General features: G+C 44.1%; 1 protein-coding gene across 1 annotated transcript in view; it reads left to right on the top strand.

The window, feature by feature from the left end:
* The window catches only part of LOC109931558 (putative pre-mRNA-splicing factor ATP-dependent RNA helicase DHX32), a 91,101-nt gene that overhangs the window by 27,391 nt on the left and 40,671 nt on the right, over nucleotides 1-23,039 (top strand). The window contains exon 3 of the mRNA XM_048601811.1: nucleotides 14,792-14,824. Within this exon, the coding sequence (XP_048457768.1) occupies nucleotides 14,792-14,824 (33 nt within the window). The remainder of the gene's footprint in view (nucleotides 1-14,791; nucleotides 14,825-23,039) is intronic.

The following is a 23,039-nucleotide window of genomic DNA, read 5'->3' on the forward strand; positions in this document are numbered from 1 at the left end:
TTCTCCTGCTCCTATCTTCTGTTTCTATTTTTGTACTTCTTCATCTGCCACCGATCCAATCGTTTCAGCTCTTCGATGGCCTTTTCTCCCGTTAAAGTTTGCAATGCTGCCAAGTTTTGTAAAATCTGCAAAGTCACCACACCAAATTCTGGATCATGAATATAGATAATGATAAGTATGAATCCCAATACCAACAGCTAAGAAACGCTCCAACAAACAAAATCATTGACAACTGCTGTGTTTCCTATCACTCAATCAATTTTGTATGGAAATCAAACTCCAGTATTCAACTTCTCATAAGGTAGTCCCTGCTGCCAGATACCAGCCTAGTGAACCTTTTCTGGACTACCTTCAACATTGCTGTATCTTTCCGAAGGAGCCCAAAACTATTCATGGTGTTCCTGTTTTGTTGTGGTTATGCATGTTTGACTGCATCTCCCTGCAACTTTTTAGCTTTGGCATCAATTTAATAAATATGTCTATGACGCGCATGATATGAGAACAGTTCCTGATGTTATACCAACATGGGCCGAATGGCCTAATTCTGCATTTCTTAGGATCTTAAGACTGTAAGATCATTTGTGATTATATAATCCACTTATAAATTCAGGAAGGCAAAGTTCCTTGCCAACATGGTGTGGAGCTGGAGGAACACAATAGGTCAAGCAGCATCCGAGGAGTAGGAAAGCTGACATTTGGGGTCAGGACCCTTCTTCAGAACTTGAGAGGGGGAAGGGAACTAGGAAATAAATAGAGGCAGGAGGGGTGGGCCTGGGGAAAGGTAGGTGGGTTGGTGGTGGTGAATGCAGGTAGGGGGTGGTCTGGATTAGTCATTGGGAAGGGTGGGATAGAAAATGGACAGGTTGTGTCAGGTCAAGGAGGCGAGAGGGAAAAAGGGTGGGGCTGGGGAAAGGCAGGTGGGGTGGTGATAGGTGGATGCAGGTAGGCAGTAGTGGCGTCTTGGTGGGTAGGGTAGGACAGAAAGGTGGGGAAGAAGATGGACAAGTTGTGTCAGGTCAAGGAGGTGGGGATGAGAGGGAGGGTTGGACATGGGATGAGGCCAGGGGTGGGGAGATTTTAAAACTGGTGAATTCCATGTTACAGCCTGATGGCCTGAGGTTCCCAAGGCGGAATATGAGGTGCTGCTCCTCCAGTTTGCATGTGGCGTCATTGTGACATTGGAGGAGGCCCAGGATGGACATATCATCAAGAGTGGGAGAGGGGTTAAAATGTGTAGTGATCAGAAGGTGTTGTCAATTAGCACGTACGGAGCGCAGAGGCTCCACGAAACGAGTCGATGTTTGGTCTCACCAATGTAGAGGAGGCCATATCAGGAACAATGGATACAGTTGACCAGGTTGGAGGATGTACAGGTGAACACCTATCTGATATAAAAAGTTTGTTTTGGGCTTTAGGTTGAGGTTGGGGGGTCGGAAGGTGGAGGGGCAGATGTGGCACTTCCTGCAGGGAAAGGTGCCAGGTATGGTGAGGTTAGTTGGGATTGTGGAGTGGACGAGGGAGTCACGCAGTGAGTTCGAGCTTTTTTCAAGATGAGTGTCAATTTATGCGGATAGTTTAGAGGCAAAGTTAATAAGACAAATGAACCTGCAATTCTTATGTATGAGCTTTGTCTGCTTTGGGAATTATAGCAGAGTTCTGTTGCAGCTGAGTGCCTAGGTAACTGTTGTTGACAATAACTGGGCTGTTAAAATTACTTATTTATGAAAATATATTTTGGGTCCCATATTAACTTCAAATTTGCCTGCATTTAATTAGATTTTCCATGATATCTCACTCCTAGAAAGATTAGATTTCACAATTTTTGGATCTGTTTAAAATCAGTCAGCTCTTCTTTTTGATGGGTAGAAGTTTGAAGAGAATAATATTTTCCAAAATCTCAAAGTGCCTGTAGGGATTTTGGTCGCTGATTTTTGTGTCTCTTTCCTTCTGACAGCACAGGTCAACTGACGCATTTTTTATTATGCTTTTATTGTTTTGTTCGTGCATATCCCCACCCTTGTAGCTGAAAGTCCAACAAAATGTTTGCTTCTGTTAATGCCAACAGCTCTCCATTTTGTTCTCCATTTGTCATGATCTATGCCACTGATATTTTTGAACTGTGATGCCATTGTTCAGTTACTGCTCATGCTGGTGACACTGTTTCAGTTACCACTTCAAATCTCAGAATTCTTAATTCAAAACCCTTGGTATTTGTTTTAAGAACTCAAAATGACCCTGTATATATTTGGAATGATCTATAAATATGATGGATCGAGCTAGTAGATATCATGATTCTCTTTGGATTCCATCACGTTTTTATTTTTCTTTAATTCATTCACATGATGAGGGCATCACTGGCGAGGCCAGCATTTATTAACCATCCCTAATTGCCCAGAGGCCAGGTAAGAGTCAACCACATTGCTGTAGGTCTGGAGTTACATTTCGGCCAGACCAGGTGAGGATGACAGATTTTCTTCCCTAAAGGATGTTAGTGAGCCAGATGGGTTTGTTTTCGACACTTGAAACTGTCTTGGAGGGATTCGAACCCAGGTCCCCAGAATATTACTTGAGTCTCCGGATTAACAATCCAGTAATAATACTTCTAGCCCGTTGTCTCCCCGCTCTGTTTTCTCATTTGGAATGTTGTTGCCATACTTAATTACTTGGTCGTTCCATCCCACAAACCTTTTAATAGTCAAAAATAGATCTTTGCCTTTTTAATTTTAACTACACATTGTACAATTATGTTTAAAGGACTGTTTTAAAAGAATTGACGGGTAGATATGGAATACTCCTGGTACTCATTAACAGAATGGGGTACTGTCTTAGTTTCGTGGACTTAATTGTTTGATTTTCATTGATCAAGCATTGCCAATTTAAATGGTTTCAAAACTGACTGTGGCTTCAGCTGGAATTCTCTCTTCATCTCTCCCATTCCTTAATTATACACTTGGGTGGTGAGGGAAAAGTAGAGATAACAAGGTGTAGAGCTGGATGAACACAGCAGGCCAAGCAGGAAAGCTGATGTTTCAAGTCTGGACCCTTCTTTCTTTGGAAAAGTATACTTGACCTCATCCTCCCCAATCTGCCAGCTGTAGGTGCATCTGTCCATGACAGTATTGGCAAGAGTGACCACCGCACAGTCCTTCTGGAGACGAAGTCCCAACTTCACCTTGTGCCACACAAAACAACAGAGGTTGTTCTCAATCAGCATGCTAAATGGGACCGACTTTGAAGAGATCTAGCAACACTAACCTGGGCATCCATGCGGTGCTGTGGGCCATCAGCAGCAGCAGAATTGTACTGCACAGTCTGTAACCTCCATGGCACAGCATATCCCCCACCTAACCATTACCATCAAGTCAGGGGAACAACTCTGGTTCAGTGGAGAGTGCGGAGGGCAGGCGAGGAGCAGCAGCAGGCATACCTGAAGATGAGGTGTCAACCTGGTGAAGCCACCAAACGGGACGACTTGTACGCCAAACAGCAAAAGCAGCAAGTGATAGACAGAGCTAAGCAATCCCACAGCCAACAGATCGGATCTAAGCTCTGCAGTCCCGCCACATCCAGTTGCGAATGGTGGTGGACAATTAAACAACTCACTGGAGGAGGAGGCTCCACAAATATCCCCATCCTCAATGATGGAAGAGCCCAGCACATCACAGCAATCTTCAGCCAGAAGTGCCAAGAAGGTGACCCATCTTGGCTTCCTCCAGTGGTCCCCAACACTGCAGGTACCAGTCTTCAGCTATTTAATATCAAGAAACAATTGGAGACACTGGATACTGCAAAGGCTATGGGACCTGACAGCATTCTGACAATAGTACTGAAGACTTGCGCTCCAGAGCTTGCTGGTCCCCTAGTCAAGCTGTTCCAGTACAGTTACGAGACTGGTATCTACCTGGCAATGTGAAAAATAGCATGTGTGACTGTCTATCGCCCTCGCTCTCTCTCGCTCGCCCACACAAATCAGTGGGCTAATCATTTCATCTAAGATGTTTGTTCATTTGTCCATGTTCAAAAAACACAATTTGTAGTCAGTCAGTCAGTGTGGCATTTTATAAATTCCCACTTTTGGAATAAAACCAGCCTGATTCCATGTTAAAACTCACAGATTCTAAATGATGCCTCACACCTACAAGTCAGTGTCTGACCTGAAAGATTACCTTTTGTGTATCTGACTGATTGATTGAAATTTGAAAAATTAGGCAGACACTGATAAAATCTTTAATTATCTCAGGGCAGTGACTTGAAACAGATAAATCAAAACTTGCATCTCCTTCCCAACAGTTCTCCATCAGCCATTTTAGGTTAGTTCATTCCACTGTCACCAGTTGTACGATCCTTTTGATCTCCCTGCCAATAAACTCTGTGTTGGTGTGCCCCCTCTCACTGCATCTGACGAGGGAGCGGCACTCTGAAACCTTGTGATTTCAAATAGACCGTTGGACTATAACCTGGTGTCATGTGATTTTTGACTTTATATATTTCTAAAGTCCTCATTAGTGCTGCTGTTGCTGCAATATTCTGGATACTTTGATTATTGACTGTTCTGCCTGGCTGTATCTGCAACTTATTGCTGTTTCTTAAGTACGTTTTCTTTTAATTACCTGTAAACTAATGCACGCACAACATGAGTTCATGCCCAGAGATAGTAGGAACTGCAGATGCTGCAGAATCTGAGATAACAAGGTGTAGAGCTGGATGAACACAGCAGGCCAAGCACCATCAGAGGAGCAGGAAAGCTGACGTTTCGGGCCTAGACCCTCCTTCAGAAATGGGGGAGGGGAAGGGGGTTCTGACATAAATAGGGAGAGGGAGGGTGGTGGATAGAAGACGGATAGAGGAGAGGATAGGTGGAGAGGAGACAGACAGGTCAAAGAGGCAGGGATGGAGCTAGTAAAGGTGAGTGTAGGTGGGGAGTTAGGGAGGAGATAGGTCAGTCCAGAGAGGATGGACAGGTCAAGGGGGCGGGATGAAGCTAGTAGGTAGATGGGGGTGGGACTTGGTGGGAGGAAGGACAGGTTAGGGAGTCGGGGATGAGCTGGGCTGGTTTTGGAATGCGGTAGGGGGAGGGGAGATTTTGAAGCTTGTGAAGTCCACATTGATACCATCGGGCTGCAGGGTTCCCAAGCGGAATATGAGTTGCTGTTCCTGCAACCTTCGGGTGGCATCATTGTGGCACTGCAGGAGGCCCAGGATGGACATGTCGTCTGAGGAATGGGAGGGGGAGTTGAAATGGTTCGTAACTGGGAATGGATTAACACTTTCTAAAAGAAATTATTGTTTCATTAAATTTTAAAATTGCTAAATCTAACTATAGGAAGGCAACAACTCTAGTGAACTGAGATTGCAGTTGGATTACAGACATATATGTAACTTTTTTTATTGTAACATCTGAAAACAGTTGACAGTTTTATTTTTCTCACTTTTTCTCTTGTCAAAGCTGATTCTGAACTGAGCTTCTAATCCAACATCCTTTCCATTGCAAAGACTGCTCACTTCCCCATCTGCAATAATGTACCTGCCTTAACTTAAAAGTATCATCCATGCTTTTGTAATTTTCTGATTTGACTGTCGCCATGCTATCCTGACCATCCTCCCGTTCTCCATACTCCGTAAACTTCAGGTCATAGAAAACTTTGCCTTCCCATCTGCACTAAGTCTTTTTATTTATCCTTTCAATGGGATGTAGATGTTGGTAAGGCCATCAAAAAATCTTTACTTGGAGCTCTGCATTATTACATGTCTCATCTCTTGATCCCTAATGTACTGCAAACAAGTCTCTCATCTCCAGACTCCACCATTGTCATGTTGTGTTTTGTCGCTTTTCATCCTCCACCATCCATCAATTGTTGTTGCCAATCCCTAATTATCTTGGCCATGAATGGTTTACTAGGCCTTTTCAGTGGGTCAGTTAAGAGTCCTTAAAACTTCATTAAAGCATGTGCATTTGACCAGGCTTTTAGACACCAGACCTAATATATCCATATGTGACTTAGAACGTAGAACGTAGAACATTACAGCGCAGTACAGGCCCTTCGGCCCTCGATGTTGCGCCGACCTGTGAAACCAATCTGAAGCCCATCTAACCTAAACTATTCCATTATCATCCATATGTTTATCCAATGACCATTTAAATGCCCTTAAAGTGGGTGAGTCTACTATTTTTGCAGGCAGGGCATTCCACGCCCTTACTACTCTCTGAGTAAAGAACCTACCTCTGACATCTGTCCTATATCTATCACCCCTCAATTTAAAGCTATGTCCCCTCGTGCTAACCATCACCATCCGAGGAAAAAGGCTCCCACTGTCCACCCTATCTAATCCTCTGATCATCTTCTATGTCTCTATCAAGTCACCTCTTAACCTTCTTCTCTCTAACGAAAACAGCCTCAAAACCCTCAGCCTTTCCTCATAAGACCTTCCCTCCATACCAGGCAACATCCTGGTAAATCTCCTCTGCACCCTTTCCAATGCTTTCACATCCTTCCTATAATGCGGTGACCAGAACTGTACGCAATACTCCAAGTGCGGCCGCACCAGAGTTTTGTACAGCTGCAACATGACCTCATGGCTCCAAAACTCAATCCCTCTACCAATAAAACCTAACATACTGTACGCCTTCTTAACAACGCTATCAACCTGGGTGGCAACTTTCAGTGATCTATGCACATGGACACCGAGATCTTTCTGCTCATCCACACTACCAAGAATCTTACCATTAGCCCAGTACTCTGTATTCCTGTTACTCCTTCCAAAGTGAATCACCTAGCACTTTTCCGCATTAAACTCCATTTGCCACCTCTCAGCCCAGCTCTGCAGCTTATCTATGTCCCTCTGTAACCTGCAACATCCTTCCGCACTATCCACAACTCCACCAACTTTGGTGTCATCCGCAAATTTACTAACCCATCCTTCTACGCCCTCATCCAGGTCATTTGTAAAAATGACAAACAGCAGTGGCCCCAAAACAGATCCTTGAGGTACACCACTAGTAACTGAACTCCAGGATGAACATTTCCCATCAACCACCACCCTCTGTCTTCTTACAGCTAGCCAATTTCTGATCCAAACCGCTAAATCACCCTCAATCCCATGCCTCTGTATTTTCTGCAATAGCCTACCATGGGGAACCTTATCAAACGCTTTACTGAAATCCAAATACACCACATCAACCGCTTTACCCTCATCTACCTGTTTGGTCACCTTCTCGAAGAACTCAATAAGGTTTGTGAGGCACGACCTACCCTTCACAAAACCGTGTTGACTATCCCTAATCAAATGATTCCTTTCTAGATGATTATAAATCCTATTTCTTATAATCCTTTCCAACACTTTACCCACAACCGAAGTAAGGCTCACTGGTCTATAATTACCAGGGTTGTCTCTACTCCCCTTCTTGAACAAGGGGACAACATTTGCTAGTCTCCAGTCTTCTGGCACTATTCCTGAAGACAATGACGACATTAAGCTCAAAGCCAAAGGCTCTGCAATCTCCTCTCTAGCTTCCCAGAGAATCCTAGGATAAATCCCATCCGGCCCAGGGGACTTATCTATTTTCACACCTTCCAGAATTGCTAACACCTCCTCCTTATGAACCTCAATCCCGTCTAGTCTAATAGACTGTATCTCAATATTCTCCTCGACTGCATTGTCTTTTTCCTGCGTGAATACTGACGAAAAATGTTCATTTAGCACCTCTCCTATCTCTTCGGACTCCACGCACAACTTCCCACTACTGTCCTTGACCGGCCCCAATCTTACTCTAGTCATTCTTTTATTCCTGACATACCTATAGAAAGCTTTAGGGTTTTCCTTGATCCTACCTGCTAAAGACTTCTCATGTCCCCTCCTGGCTCTTCTTAGCTCTCTCTTTAGGTCCTTCCTGGCTAACTTGTAACTCTCAAGCGCCCTCACTGAGCCTTCACGCCTCATCTCTGCATAAGCCTCCTTCTTCCTCTTGACAAGAAATTCAACTTCTTTAGTAAACCACGGTTCCCTCGCTTGACCACTTCCTCCCTGCCTGACAGGTACATACTTCTCAAGGACACGCAGTAGCTGTTCCTTGAACAAGCTCCACATTTCAATTGTGCCCAGCCCCTGCAGTTTCCTTCTCCATCCTATGCATCCTAAATCTTGCCTCATCGCCTCATAGTTGCCTTCCCCCAGCTATAACTCTTGTCTTGATCTTTCTGCAAAGTATATTTTGAGATGTGTTATTTACAATTGCTGTACTTGTTTCCTGATGCTCCTCACCTTTTTTGTATTTATCATTACATATAAAGTGCAGTTTTTAGGTGTTTCCAAAACTGGCATTTTATAAAGATGCCAAGCCCAGGAGGGAGAAATTAGGATGAGTAACCAAAGCTTGGTTGGATTGAGTTTTAAGTCTGGAAATAAAATGGCAGAGATACAAGGAGGGAATTTTGAAAGTAACAACAGCAGTTTAGCTTTTGTGTGGTACCTTTTCAAAACCGTGAATGTCCCAAGCTGTTTCAGAGATTATTGGGCAATAGAAAGCCAGAGAATGCAGAGAAGGTTGGAGTCAACAAGAAAGGTGGTGGCATATAGGGCTGGAGAAGATGAAGTGGAGCAAGCTTGAAAGATTTAAAACCTAATGTTTCCAGCACGGGAGCTAATGTCAGTTGTTTGACAATATTAGCGGTGGTGGGCACATGGGATTTAGTTGGGTTCAGACGTTAGACAAGTTGGAATTGATGGAGGGTGGAGGATGAAAGGGCACAAACGAGACATGAAAATAGTGGAGTCTGGAGATGAGAGGCTTGGTTTTCAATACATTGGGGCTTAGGGGATGAGGCATGTAATAATGCAGAGCTTTAAGTAAATTTTGTTTTTGATAGACCAATATGAAGCTCAGCCAAGAAACAAAATGTGGAGGTGCCAGTGTTGCACCGGGGTAGACGAGGTCAGAAGTAGCACAACACCAGGTTATAGTCCAACAGGTTTATTTGAAATCACATTTGAAGGAGCACTGCCCCTTTTTGTCGGGTGAAGTGAACAGTGAAGAATCGAAAGGCAATGAACCCAGTGTCAATTGAACAGAATTCATAATCCTAAAACAGTGGCATCTGTCTTCTCTCTGTTGAGCTAGAGGAAGTTATAATTAAGTAGAAGACTGTTGTCATATATTCAGTCTGACAGAGCAGATAAAGGTAAGGGTTAGGGCACAAATTGTTGGAAGTGTGCATGTTGTCAGTGCAGTTGTGAAAGGCAGCTTATTGCTTACCTTTGGATGCTGTTTCTGGGGGTGATGACAGTGAAAACGAAGGTAAATCCTTGCAGGCTGCAGAGGTGACTAGATGGAAGTGTACCCAATTTCTGGAGACCACTTTTCAGATGCATTCAGATTGATCAAAGAGCTATTATAGGGCACTTTGGTGGATGTGGACAAAGCAGAAAGTTTGGAGGAGACTAGCGCGCTTAACCATGTGGAAAGCTGAAGGAAATAGAGAGGGAGAATACAGCATTGTCACTTGCAGAGGATGTTATTTATATGTTGATAAAGGCTGTTGATGTTATACTGTGCCACTGTAGTTTTGAGTTTCAAAATGAAATATGGGGCAACTGCCGTGTTTTATTATGCTTCATGTCTTGCCCATGTTTTCGTTCCTGCTTCACAGGAGATGCATGCTTTGCATTTCCACATTGCAGATTAAAAATTGGATGGGGTACTGTGAAAATGGCAGCATTTTCAGTGTTCCAGTGAGACATGATATCCATGAGGGATACAGGTGTAGACGACTTGCAGATAACAAACCAAAACTGACATTACTAGATTTTGACACTTTTTTTTTAAATGGCAACATTTTAGGTGCTTCAAATCTTTTTGATACGGCTCAAAGCTTTCTGAAAAGATGGAGCAAAATGTGTTAGTTGAAGATTGGCATCTGTGATGCTGAGGATGTCAGGAAGTGGGTGAGATGGATCAACCATATTGCTGTGGATATGCAGTCACATGTAAGCCAGAACACGTAAGGATGGCACATTTCTTCCCTAAAGGACAGTGAATAGATGGGCTTTTATGACGATCAGCAACAATGACATAGTTGTCATTTAAACTAGATTTTAATTCCAGATTGTTATTCAATTTAAACATCACCATTTCCATAGTGTGGTTTGAACCGATATCCTGAGAACATAGCGTGGGGATCTGGATTGCTAGTCCAGTGACATTACTGCTATGCCCCTGGCTCCCACAATAATACAGATTTTGCCATGTTATTTCTAACATTTGATTCAAAGAAGCCATAGTGACAATGGCCATCTGACTTTTTATTTATAATCTACAGGTCACATCCATTCTCCAAGTGCAATATATCCAATTGTTTTGCAATTTTCAATTTAAATTAGTAATAACTAGCCATAACTTCAGGTGCACAAAATTTGAGACCTTTTTAAATTTGAGGATTTTGTGATTTTTTTATTTCAAATGTGTGCAGTATTTTGAACAGTTAATGGAGAAACTGGGGCGGCACAGTGGCTCACAACAGCAGGGACCCAGGTTCAGTTCCAACCTCTAGCGACTGTGTGGAGTTTGCACATTGTCCCCATATTTGCATGGGTTTCTTCTGGATGCTCTGGTTTCCTTTCACAGTCCAAAGATGTGCAGGCCATGCTAAATTGCCCAAGTGTCCAGGGAGGTACAGGCTAGGTGGATTAGCCATTGGAAATGCTGGGTTACAGAGATAGGGTGGGGAGTGAGTGGGTCTGGATAGGATGCTCTTCGAAGGGTTAGTGTCGACTTGTTGGGCCGAGTGGCCTGCTTCTACACTGTAGGAATTCTGTGATTTGAGATGAGGCCTAGGACTGACCTTTATAAGAATGTGCATACATGAATAGCAAATCGGATAACGAGGACTGAGTGTAGTTTGTTTAGAGGAGGGCATAGCTTTTATAAAAATGGAAAATATTTTAATAGCTAAAAAACTTGCAATACAAACCTTTCATAGATCTTTATGTCAGAGATAGTAGGAACTGCAGATGCTGGAGAATCCGAGACAACAAGGTGCAGGGCTGGATGAACACAGCAGGCCAAGCAGCATCATAGGAGTAGAGAGGCTGACGTTTCGGGTTCTGATGAAGGGTCTAGGCCCGAAACGTCAGCCTCTCTGCTCCTGTGATGCTGCTTGGCTGCTGTGTTCATCCAGCCCTGCACCTTGTTGTCTTAGATCTTTATGTACTTTGAGGAAATAGGCTGTACTGATAAGGCTTTTATTTGAACAAGGAGTGCCAATATTTGCACACCATAAATTGCTGTGTTGAACTAGTGGAGTGACCTGTCTTTCACCAAATCCGTCATTACTGCAGCACCTTGATAGCTGAGAAGAAGAGCAACAAGGATAGATTTCTGCATCCAACAAGAAAACACTAACCTAACTCCCCACCATATCCCCATGTCAGTATTTCAGAAACTCTTCCAATTGCACTTCAGAAGCAAGTCTAATGGCCTTTCCTGTCAATTTGTTCCACAAATCCTGTAATTTCCATTCCGGAGAAAGTTCCACTGACTTCCCTTCTTCCAATGGATGTTGGGAAATTGAGGAAATCCAAGGAGGGAAATGCAGTTTCTTAATTAGTAAAGGGTTAAAGGGAGTAGGCAGGGGAGTGGAGTTGAGGCTGAAATGAGATCACCTATGATATTAAAAGACAGAGTGGGTTCAAGGGACTGATATGTCTACTCCCAACTCTTGTGTTCTATTTCTCAATGTGTAAGTTGTTTACATTTTGAAAAATCTTTTTTCACAAGAAACACCTATTGTCAGTTACCTTCATAATCCAGATGTAGTATGTTTAAAAATATTTTAGTGGCTTATATGGTACATCTGAGGTGTTTCCTGAATCACCCACTGACTCCTGATCCATTCATAACATGAACAGAAAATCACAATCGTCTGCTTGCAGTTTATTGAGAGTTGCCAGAATTAACTGATTGATTGATTTGTCTTTAATGACTAGAGATAACAAGGTGTAGAGCTGGATGAACACAGCAGGCCATGCAGCATCATCGGAGCAGGAAGGCTGATGTTTCAGGCCTAGACCTTCCTTCAGAAATGGGGGAGGGGAAGGGGATTCTGAAATAAATAGGGAGGGGGGTGGTGGTGGAGGATAGAAGATGGATAGAGGAGAGGATAGGTGGAGAGGAGACAGACAGGTCAAAGAGGCGGGGATGGAGCCAGTAAAGGGGAGGTAGGGAGGAGATAGGTCAGTCCAGGAAGGACGGACAGGTCAAGGGGGCGGGCTGAGGTTAGTAGGTGGGAGGAAGGACAGGTTAGGAAGGCGGGGACAAACTGGGCTGGTTTTGGGATGCAGTAGGGGGAGGGGAGATTTTGAAGCTTGTGAAGTCCACATTGATACCATTGGGCTGCAGGGTTCCCAAGCAGAATGAGTTGCTGTTCCTGCAACCTTCGGGTGGCATCATTGTGGCACTGCAGGAGGCCCAGGATGGACATGTCGTCTAACGAATGGGAGGGGGAGTTGAAATGGTTTGCGACTGGGAGGTGCAGTTGTTTAGTGCGAACCGAGCGTAGGTGTTCTGCAAAGCGATCCCCAAGCCTCCGCTTGGTTTCCCCAATGTAGAGGAGGCCACAATGGGAACAGTGGATACAGTATACCACATTAGCAGATGTGCAGGTGAACATCTGCTTGATGTAGAAAGTCTTCTTGGGGCCTGGGATGGAGGTGAGGGGGGAGGTGTAGCATTTCCTGCGGTTGCAGGGAAAAGTGCTGGGTGAGGTGGGGCTGGAGGGGAGTGTGGAGCGGACAAGGGAGTCCCGGAGAGAGTGGTCCCTCCGGAAAGCAGATGAAGGTGGAGAGGGAAAAATGTCTTTGGTGGTGGGGTCGGATTGCAGATGGCGGAAATGTCGGAGGATGATGCATTGGATCCGGAGGTTGGTGGGGTGGTACGTGAGGACGAGGGGGATTCTGTTTTGGTTGTTATTGCGGGGAGGGGGTGTGAGGGATGAGTTGTGGGAAATGCGGGAGACACGGTTGAGGGCGTTCTCGACCACTGAGGGGGGTGATGTTGCGGTCCTTGAAAAACGAGGTGTTCAGGAGATGTTCGGGAGTGGAATGCCTCATCCTGGGAGCAGATGCGGCGGAGGCGAAGGAATTGGGAATAGGGGATGGCATTTTTGCAGGAAGGTGGGTGGGAGGTGGTGTATTCTAGGTATCTGTGGGAGTCGGTGGACTTGCAATGGATATTGGTTTCTAGGTGGTTGCCAGAGATGGAAACAGAGGTCCAGGAAGGAGAGAGAAGTATCAGAGATGGTCCAGGTGAACTTAAGGTTGGGGTGGAAGGTGTTGGTGAAGTGGATGAACTGTTTGAGCTCCTTGTGGGAGCACGAGGCGGCGCCGATACAGTCATCAATATAACGGAGGATGAGGTGGGGTTTAGGGCTAGTGTAGCTACGGAAGAGGGATTGTTCCACGTAACCTACAAAGGGGCAGGCATAGTTTGGGCCCATGCGGGTACCCATGGCCACCCCCTTTGTCTGTAGGAAGTGGGAGGAATTGAAAGAGAAGTTGTTGAGTTGTTTCTCCACCTATCTGCTCCTCTAACCATCTTCTATCCACCTCCCCCTCTCTCCCTATTTATGTCAGAACCCCCTTCCCCTCCCCCGTTTCTGAAGAAGGGTCTAGGCCTGAAATGTCAGCTTTCCTGCTCCTCTGATGCTGCTTGGCCTGCTGTGTTCATCCAGCTCCACACCTTGTTATCTCAGATTCTCTAGCATCTGCAGTTCCTGCTATCTGTCTCTAATGACTCTCTCTTTCAGGATTATATTTATTATTGTTTCCAATTCCAGTGGGATTCAGTCCATTATGTGACTTCTCTCTTTTGAAGACCCTCACCCAAGTAAACAGTTGCGTCCTTCAACATTTTTAGACTTAATAGTAAAGATATTGAAAGAAAAGTTGAGAAACAACAATGTTATTGTAGTTTTCGATATTTTTCCCCTGTGCTGCGTGGCTTGAAACAATGTTGAAAGATGAATATTCAGTTTTTAGAGAGTTGGGAACCCTAACATTTGGGTCATCAGTTTGGATTAATTCTTATTAAGCAAATTATTCAACAGAATTCTCGTGTTTGAATTGATGAGAGAGGTCTTTTCTAAAGTGGGTTAAATTATTATTCTTTTTATTATTAATGAGAATTAGTTTTTAATTAATTTAATTGCAGTGTAAAAACTATGTAGTCACCGGCCTGTTAGCTGCTTTAGACTGTGGATGCAGTTTTGAAGAATACACATAGAAATTGAACAAACTTCAAGAGAAACATGGGATTTTTGGCAGTAGTTTGGTATGTGGGATAAGGGATTTTTTAGAGCACTGAAGGAGGCCATTTAGCCCATCATCCTGGTGCAGCAGCTTGGAAAATCTGTTCAATTCAGTGTCACATTTCAATTTATCTTTATCTTTATCATTATCATACAAATTAGTCATGATACTCCAGATGTCAGGAATTTGGAGCAGGCTTTATGGACCCATTGGTCTTTGCTGATCCTTAATTTTCATGTGGTGACTTCTGTTGCAGCCACAATACTTATCTATGTTCTGTTGATCTTGCAATGCAAGTTTTCACATTTGTTTAAAAAATTCACTTGTGTGGTATGGGCATTGCTGACTGGGCCAACACTTTTTTTATTCATCCCTAGTTGCCCTTGAGAAGGTGGTGATGAGCTGATGCCTTGAATCGTTGCAGTCCATGTGCCATAGGTACACCCAGAATGCTGTTGGGGAGACAATTTGAGGATTTTGAGCTAGCAACAGTGAAGGAACATTGATATATTTCCAAGCCAGGATGGTGAGTGGATTGGAGGAGAACTTGCAGATAGTGATGTTCCCTTGGAAACAGGAGTAGGCCATTCCACCCTTTGAGTCTGTTCTACCATTCAGTGAGATCGTGCCTGATCTGTGGACAAACTCAATATACCTGCCTTTGGCCCATATTCTTTAATATTTTTGCTTAACCAAAGGCTTTCTATCTTAGATTTCAAATTAACAACTGATCTAGCATCCACTGTCATTCCTGGAAGAGAATTCCAAACATCAACCACTATTTCTGTGTGGATGTTTCCTGACCCTACTACCTCGATTTATGCTTCCCAATTCTAGAATCCCCCAACCATGGAAATAGTTTATCTTTACTACCCTGTCTTTTCCTGTTAATATCTTGAAGGCTTCAATCAGAACATCCCTGAACATTGTAAATTCTAGAGAAAACAGGCCTGGTTTATGTAACCGTGCCTTGTAACTTAACCTCTGAAGTCCAGGTATCATTTTTTGCAAATCTATGTTGTACTCCCTCCAAGGTCATGTATTGCTCAGATCTGCTCTCGATACAAGTGGAGTCTAACCAAGTTTTTGAATAACCGTAGCATAACTGTTTCATCCTTGTACTCCAATCCTTTAGATATAAAGACCAACATTCCATTAGATTTCTTGATCATTTTCTGCACCAGTTTATGGCATTTTAAAGATTCTGTGCCTGTAACTCCAGTTTATTGAGTGTTGAAGGAGATGCACTCCAGGCAGGCAGGTCAGTGCATCACATTCCTGACTTGTGCATTGCACATGGTGGATAGGCTTTGGGGAGGTAATTGGCCAGGTTGGATTTGTCCTGCTTTTTGTGTACAGGACATAACTGGGCAATTTTTCACATTGTCAAATCGATGTCGTTGTTGTAGATATACGAGAACGGATTGCTTAAGGGTGCAGCCCTTTGTGGAGAACGTCTTTAGGATTACTGCCAGAATGTTGTCCGGGCCTATAGCCTTTGCAGTATTTAGTGCCTCCAACTGTTTCTTGATGTCATGTGAAATGAATTAAATCGACTGAAGACTGCCATCTGTGATGCTGGGGATCTCGGAAGGGTGCTGAGATGGGCTATCCACTCGTTTCTTCCAGCTGTTGCATGTGCTTCCTTTTTTTTTTATTCATTTCATGGGATATGGGCATTATTGGCTAGGCCAGCACTTATTGCCCATCCTTAATTGCCCAGAGGCAGTTAAGAGTCAACCCCACTACTATAGGTCTGGAGTCACATGTAGGCCAGACCATGTGGAGGTGCCGGTGTTGAACTGGGGTGGACAGTCAGAAGTCGCACACACCCAGTTATAGTCCAACAGGTTTATTTGAAATCATACAAGCTTTCGGAGTGCAGCCCCTTTGTCAGGTGCAGAGAGAGAGCACAGCTTTCAGACAGAGTTTATAGGCAGAGAGATCAAAAGATCAGACAACTGATATGAGTGGAGCGTCAGATAATAAGTCTCTGCAGATGACCAGGATTGTTTGACGGTGAGTAAAGTGTCAACAGCTGAATAACCAGCGAGGGAATGACCTATAATCCAATTAAGTGAAGCAGTGAGATAAATACAATAAGTTTAAAAATAGGGTAGTGCTGGAGTCAAACTAAATGACTAAAATCGCATGCTCAGTTTAAAACTGTACATACTAGTTAAGGTAGAGAGATCATAGCAACTTATCAAACTAATGGTCCCCACATGTGATGGTAGTATCCATGTCTATGATCTGATATGTCTTGCAGAGGTTGCCATGGCAGGGTTGTATAGTGTTGTGGTTGATGTTGTCCTGAAGGCTGGGTCGTTTGCTGCGAACAATGGTCTGTTTAAGGTTTGACAGTTATTTGAAGGTGAGAAGTGGAGGTGTTGGGAAGACCTTGGCGAGTGCCTCATCGTCATTGATGATAAGTTGAAGGCCGCGAAGAACATGGCGTAGTTTCTCTGCTCTGGGGGTGTACTAGATGACGAAGGCTACTGTATTGGTTGTATCCTGTGTCTGTCTTCTGAGGTCACTGCAGTTTTTCACTGTGTCATGTCAGAATTTGCAATGAATAAGTTGAGTATTGTATCCTATTCTTCTGAGGACATCTGAAACCTTCAGGAGTTAGTTGGGTTCTTCCTCATCTGAGCAGATCCTGTATGTACACAAGGCTTGTCCGTAGATGTCCTCTGTAATATGTTGAAAGTGTAAGCTAGAGAAGTGCAGCATTTTGAGGTTATCTGTGGGCTTGCAGTAGAGTGAGGTACTGAGATGTCTGTCTTTGATGGAGATGCGTGTGTCCAAGAATGAGACTGATTCTAAAGAGTAATCAATGGTAAGTCTGGTGGGTTGAAACTTGTTGATATGCAGTTGTTTCATTCATTCCTTGCCATAAGTCCAAAGGAAGAAAATGTCAATGTATCTGGTGTATAGTGTTAGTCGGAGGTCCTATGCAGCCAAGAAGTCTTGCTTGAACTTGTGCATGAAAATGTTGGCATGTTGGGGTGCAGATTTGGTCCCCATGCTGTTCCTTGCTTCTGGATGAAGAACTGGTTGTCAAAGGTGAAGACATTGTGTCCGAGGATGAAGCAGATGAGTTTTAGGAACGGTGTCTAGAAATTGGCGGTTGTTGATGTTGAGTACTGAGGCTGTTGCAGCGATGCTGTCATCGTGAGGGATGCTGGTGTAGAGTGCTGAAACATCTGACGTGGGCCAGACCAGGTAAAGATGGCATTAAAAACAGAAGTTGCTGGAAAAGCTCAGCAGGTGTGAAGAAGGGTCACCGGCCCCGAAAAGTTAACTGATTTTTTTTTTTGTCCTTCCCAGATGCTGCCAGATCTGCTGAGCTTTTCCAGCAACTTCTTCTGTTTTTTGTTCCTGATTTACAGCATCTACGGTTCTTTTGGGATTTTTTAAAAATCAGGTAAAGATGGCAATTTCCCTCCCTAAGAACATGAGTCAACCAGAGGGGTTTTTCCTGACAATGGATTCATGGTCAGCATTAGATCTTAATTCCAGATATTTCTTTCACACTTTGTTGGGCTGTTTCATCATTGAGGATGGGGACATTTGTGGAGCGCAACCTCCTCCAGTGAGTTGTTTCATTGTCTTCCATACTCAGGACTGTTTGTGGCAGGACTAAAGCGCTTCGATCGGATCAGTTGGTTGTGAGATTGCTTAGCTCTTAGTTGCTGCTTATGTTTGGCATATGAGTCGTTCTGTTTTGTGCCTTCACCTGGTTGACACCTCATTTCTTGGCATGCCTGCTGCTGCTCCTCATGTGCCATCCTACACTTTTCCATTAAACCAGAGTTGATTCTTTGGCTTGATAGTTATGTTTGAGTCGGGGATGTGCTGGGCTATGAAGTTGCAGACTGAGCTGGAGTACTATTCTGCTGCTGATGGCCCACAGCACTTCATAGATGCCCGGTTGTGAGTTGCTAGATCTGTTCGAAGTCTGTCCCATTTAGCACAGTGATCGTGTCACACAACATGATGAAGATTATTCTCAATGTGAAGGCGGGACTTTGTTTCCACAAAGACTGTGCGGTGGTCACTCTTACTGGTGCGAATATCCTCACTTTGGATCTTATTACTCAGGGACAGATGCAGCTGCAGCAGGCAATTTGGTGAAGATGAGTTCCAAGCATATGTATCCCTCTTGTCAGTTCCTTCACTAGCTGCTGCAGACCCAATATAGCATCTATGGCCTGTAGGACCTGACCAGCTCAATCGGTAGTGTTGCTGCCAAGCTACTTTTGATAGTGGACATTGAAGTTCCCAATCAGAGTACCTTCTGTGCCCTTGCCACACATAGTGCTTTCTCCAAGTGTATTTCAACATGCAGGAATGCAGAATGAGGATGGCACATTTAAATTAGCAGGAGGCTTCCTTGCCCGTGTTTCACCTGATGCTGTGCACCTTCATGGGGTCTAGAGGCAATGTTTATAAATACCAGGGCACCTCTCCTGACTGTATGCCCCTGTGCCAACTCCTTTGGGCATGCCCTGCCAGTGGGACAGTAAATGACCAGGAATGGTGGTGTCTGGGACATTGTAGAGCATGCAGAAGAGGTTTGGAAATCATTCCAGGGATGAGAGAGTTGAATAATCAAGATATATTGGAGAACTTAGGTCCATTGACTGACTTAGGAGAGTAGACGACTAAGAGGACATTTTTGATAGGCGTTTTCAAATTTACGAAATAAATGAATAAATAAAAAGCACAGAACAGGAACAGGCCCTCCAAGCCTGTGCCGATCATCATGCCCTAATTAATCCAAAAACAAATCTGCCATTTTTCAATCCATATCCCTCTATTCCCTCCCTATTCATGGACCCATCTAGGTTCCTCTTAAATATCTTCAATGTGCCTGCTTCCAGCATCTCTCGTAGTGCAACCCAGGCTGCTACCATACTCTGCGTGAAAAACTTCCCTCACACATCTCCCTTAAACTTCCCCCTCTGACCTTGTACCTGCGCCCCCTTGTAATTGAAACTTCAACCCTGGGAAAAAGCCTCTGACTATCCACCCTATCTATGCCTCTCATAATTTTGTAGACCTCTCCCAGGTCTCCTCTCAGCTGCCATCTTTCCAGTGAAAACAATCCTAGTCTTTTTTAAACCTTTTCTCATAGTGATTGCCCTGGAGACAAGGCAACATCCTGATGAACCTTCTCTGTACTCTCTCCAAAGCTTCCCACTTCCTTCTGGTAGTGTGGTGACCAAAATTGCACACAGTACTCCAAATGCAGCCTAAGAAGGGTTTTATATAGGTGCAATATGGTTTGCCAACTCTTGTACTCCATGCTCCGGGCAATGAGGGTAAGCATGCCACATGCCTTCTTAATCACCCTCGCTGCCTGTGTTGCCACTTTCAGTGCCCTTGTTTATAAAAGGATCTAGAACCAGAGTGTACAAGTTTTAAAGTGTTTTGCAAAGGAAGCAAATTCCAGGTGAAAAATAAATAAAATGTTTCCTGCAGTAAGTACTCTGTGTCTGTAATGCACTGCCTGGAAGTGTGGTGGAAGCAAGTGCAATTGCGGCAATCAGGAGGAAATTAAATAGAAATGATGTGCAGGGTTATGGGAGTTGCATCTGTCCATTACAGCATCAGTAGGAGTAACCATTGTACAATCCCTGTGGAGTTTTACATCTGGTTCCCATTTACTCCAGTTTTGCTAGGGCCCCTTGATATTGCACTGTCAAGTGCAGTCCATCTCACCTTGCCTATGGAATTCTGTTCTTTTGCCCATGTTTAAACCAAGGCTGGATCATCGGGCTAGGAGGTGACAAGTTCTGGAGCACAACTCTTCAGTAACATTGTCAGGACCCTTGTACTTTGCAGTATCCAGTGCCTTCAGCTGCTTCTTGATGTAACGTAAAGTGAATCAAATTGACTGGCATCCATGATGCCTGGGACCTCAGGAGAAGGCCAAAATAGGTTTTCCACTCGGCACTCCTGGCTGAATATTTGCACTGTTGTTTGGCTCCCCTGTTGGGTAAGAATGGAGGTAGTTGTGGAGCCGCCTCCTCCTTCAGTGAGTTGTTTAATTATCCACCACCATTCACAACTGGATATGGCAGGACTGCAAAGCTTGGAATGGATCTGCTGATTGTAGAATTACTTAGCCCTGTCTGTCACTTGCTGCTTTTGCTGTTTAGCACGCAGGTAGCTCATTTTGTTGTTCCATGTGGTTGACACCTCATTTAGATACTATATGTCTGATGCTACTCCTGGCATCATCACCTGCATTCTTCATTCCACTAGGTTGATTCCCCTGGTTTGATGGTAATGGTACAGGTGGCTAGAGTTGCAGATTGTGTTGGAGTTGCAGTCTCGTGGTGCGATGGGCATCAATGAGGCACCAGGGCCAGCCTCAAGTTGCTAGAGCAATGCCTGTCCCATTTAGCATGGTGATGGTGACACAGTGGAGGATATCCTCGATGTGAAGATGGACATTATCTCAGCAAAGACTGTGCTGTGGCCACTTTAACCAGTGCTTCCATGGGTAGATACGTCACTGGCAGCCAGATGGGTGAGCATGAGTTCGAGGTATGTTTTTTTTTCCCTGTTGTTGGTTCCCTCACCACCTGCCACAGTACCGGTCTGGTAACTGTGTCCTTTAGGCTTTGGCCACCCTTTCGTACTGGTGCATACCAAAGCACTATTGGCAGTGGACATTGAAGTGCCCCACCCTGAATTCTGTGGTCAGCAGGAGAAATGTTCTGTCATTGTCAGCCTCAGCAGTTTTCAACATGGAAGAGCACTGATGATCAACTAATGCGGAATGGGGGAAGTACACAGTAATTGGCAGACTTTTAAGCGACTCTTGGATAGGCACATGGAGGATAGTAAAATGTAGGGTATGCAGGTAGATTGATCTTAGTATGATAATAAGTCGGCACAACATCGTGGGCCGAAGGACCTGTACTGTGCAGTACTGTTCGTTGCTCTGTTCTTCTTTGCCCTTGTTTGACCTGATGCCATGAGACTTCGTTGGGTTTAGTGTAAAAAGATCCCAGGACTGTTTCAACCAAATACCAACGTGTCGTTGCTTCTGCTGGGCGAGTCCTGCTGGTTCAACAGGGCATATCCTGGGTTGTTGATAGTGGTGTCTGGGACATAGTCATACTGTCGAATACCTGCTGTATTGACCCTCAACTCTATATGCCTCTATAAATTCCCACCATACGTTCTCTGTGTAGAATGAGGGTCAATTCATGAGTGGCTGTCTTTTCTTCAGCTGGCATAGATGACTGGTGTTGGCCTGAAGTTAACTGATGGTGTTACACTCTGGCAGGCTTTGGTTTCACCAGTCCAATTACTTCATTTGTACTTTCACCATCCCTTTGCTGACTTCTGGTCTCCAGACACTCCGATCTATTGTCAGTCAGCAGTTAGGGCTTCCCATACATCAGCTCCAACCACTGCCAACTTTAGGCCTTGCTCGCAGATTCATGGGTAATATTCTAAGGGGTGTGCAGCAGCAAAAAGGCCAGTGTGTGTGCAGAAATCTTGAGTTGGCAGAAGAGTTGGGGCTGTTAATAAAGCATATACTATTCTAGGTTTCATTAACAGGGGCACAGAGTACAAGAGCAGGGAGGTAATGGTGAACTTGTAAAGAACATTAGTTGAATCATTTGGAATACCTTGTACAATTCTACATGCCACACTTCAAGAAGGATGTGAATACACTGAAGAGAGTGCAGAAGAGACTTCTGAAAATGATTCTAGAGATGAGAGACTTCAATTATGTGGATAGATTGGAGAATTTCAGATTAAGAGGTGATTTGATAGAACTTTTCAAAGTCCTGAATACTTGGAATAGAGCAGAATTGTCCTTGCTCGTAAGAAATTTTTTGCAAATGCCAGTTGAGAAGTTTATTTTCATGCCACAATTGTTTAGGGTCTGGAATGCATTTCCTACAAGTGTGCAAGGGTCAGGTTCATTTCAGACATTCATTTTAGTAGCTACATACAGGGTTACAGGGAATAGTCAGGAAATTGGTATCAAATCATGCTCTAAGAGCCAGTGCAGATTGAATGGACTGGAGAGCCATCTCTTGGCCAGTAATAATTCTGTGATATCCCTGTATTGCAGTCATGGACAATCTGCTTATCTCTTGCTGATGAGTCAGTACACCGTAGAGCATGTATTTGGGGATGTGCCTAACATCTATTTGATTCACATAACCCCAACAAATAAAATAATTGCTGACTCAAAAGAACTCATGTGGGGATCTCTGCAATTTTGTGTGCATCCGTATTTAGTTTGCGGTCTTGCCAGGAGGTGCCAAGAATTTGTCTGATGCAACAGAAGTGGAAGCTGTTCAGCTGGTTTTCTTGACTTGCCTAACATGCCTTGTTGCTGTAGAGGAAGGTGCTGAGAATATAAACCTGGTGCACATGAGCTTTTACTTAGTTTACTGCTGGTTGATATCTCTTCTCAATTTTAACATGACGTGCAGCTTTGGCCATCCTGGTGCCCATTTTTGACATCAAGGAACAGATAGCTGGGAATTGTTGATCCAAGTAAGTGAAGATGTCACCAACCCCCACTGAGGTTATTGGTGTGCATGGAAGGTATAGTTTCTACATCCTGGTCTTTGTGAGGTTTATTGTCAGTTCAAACTCCTTGCATATTCAGCAGAACTGACCTGAGCTGAGCTGGAGGCCCTTTTTTGGTCCAGGTATTAGGGTCTCCTTTGTGGTATTGCTAGTACTGTCTAAAGAGC

Source organism: Rhincodon typus, chromosome 1, assembly GCF_021869965.1.
Source record: "Rhincodon typus isolate 14 chromosome 1, sRhiTyp1.1, whole genome shotgun sequence".
Taxonomy (NCBI): domain Eukaryota; kingdom Metazoa; phylum Chordata; class Chondrichthyes; order Orectolobiformes; family Rhincodontidae; genus Rhincodon; species Rhincodon typus.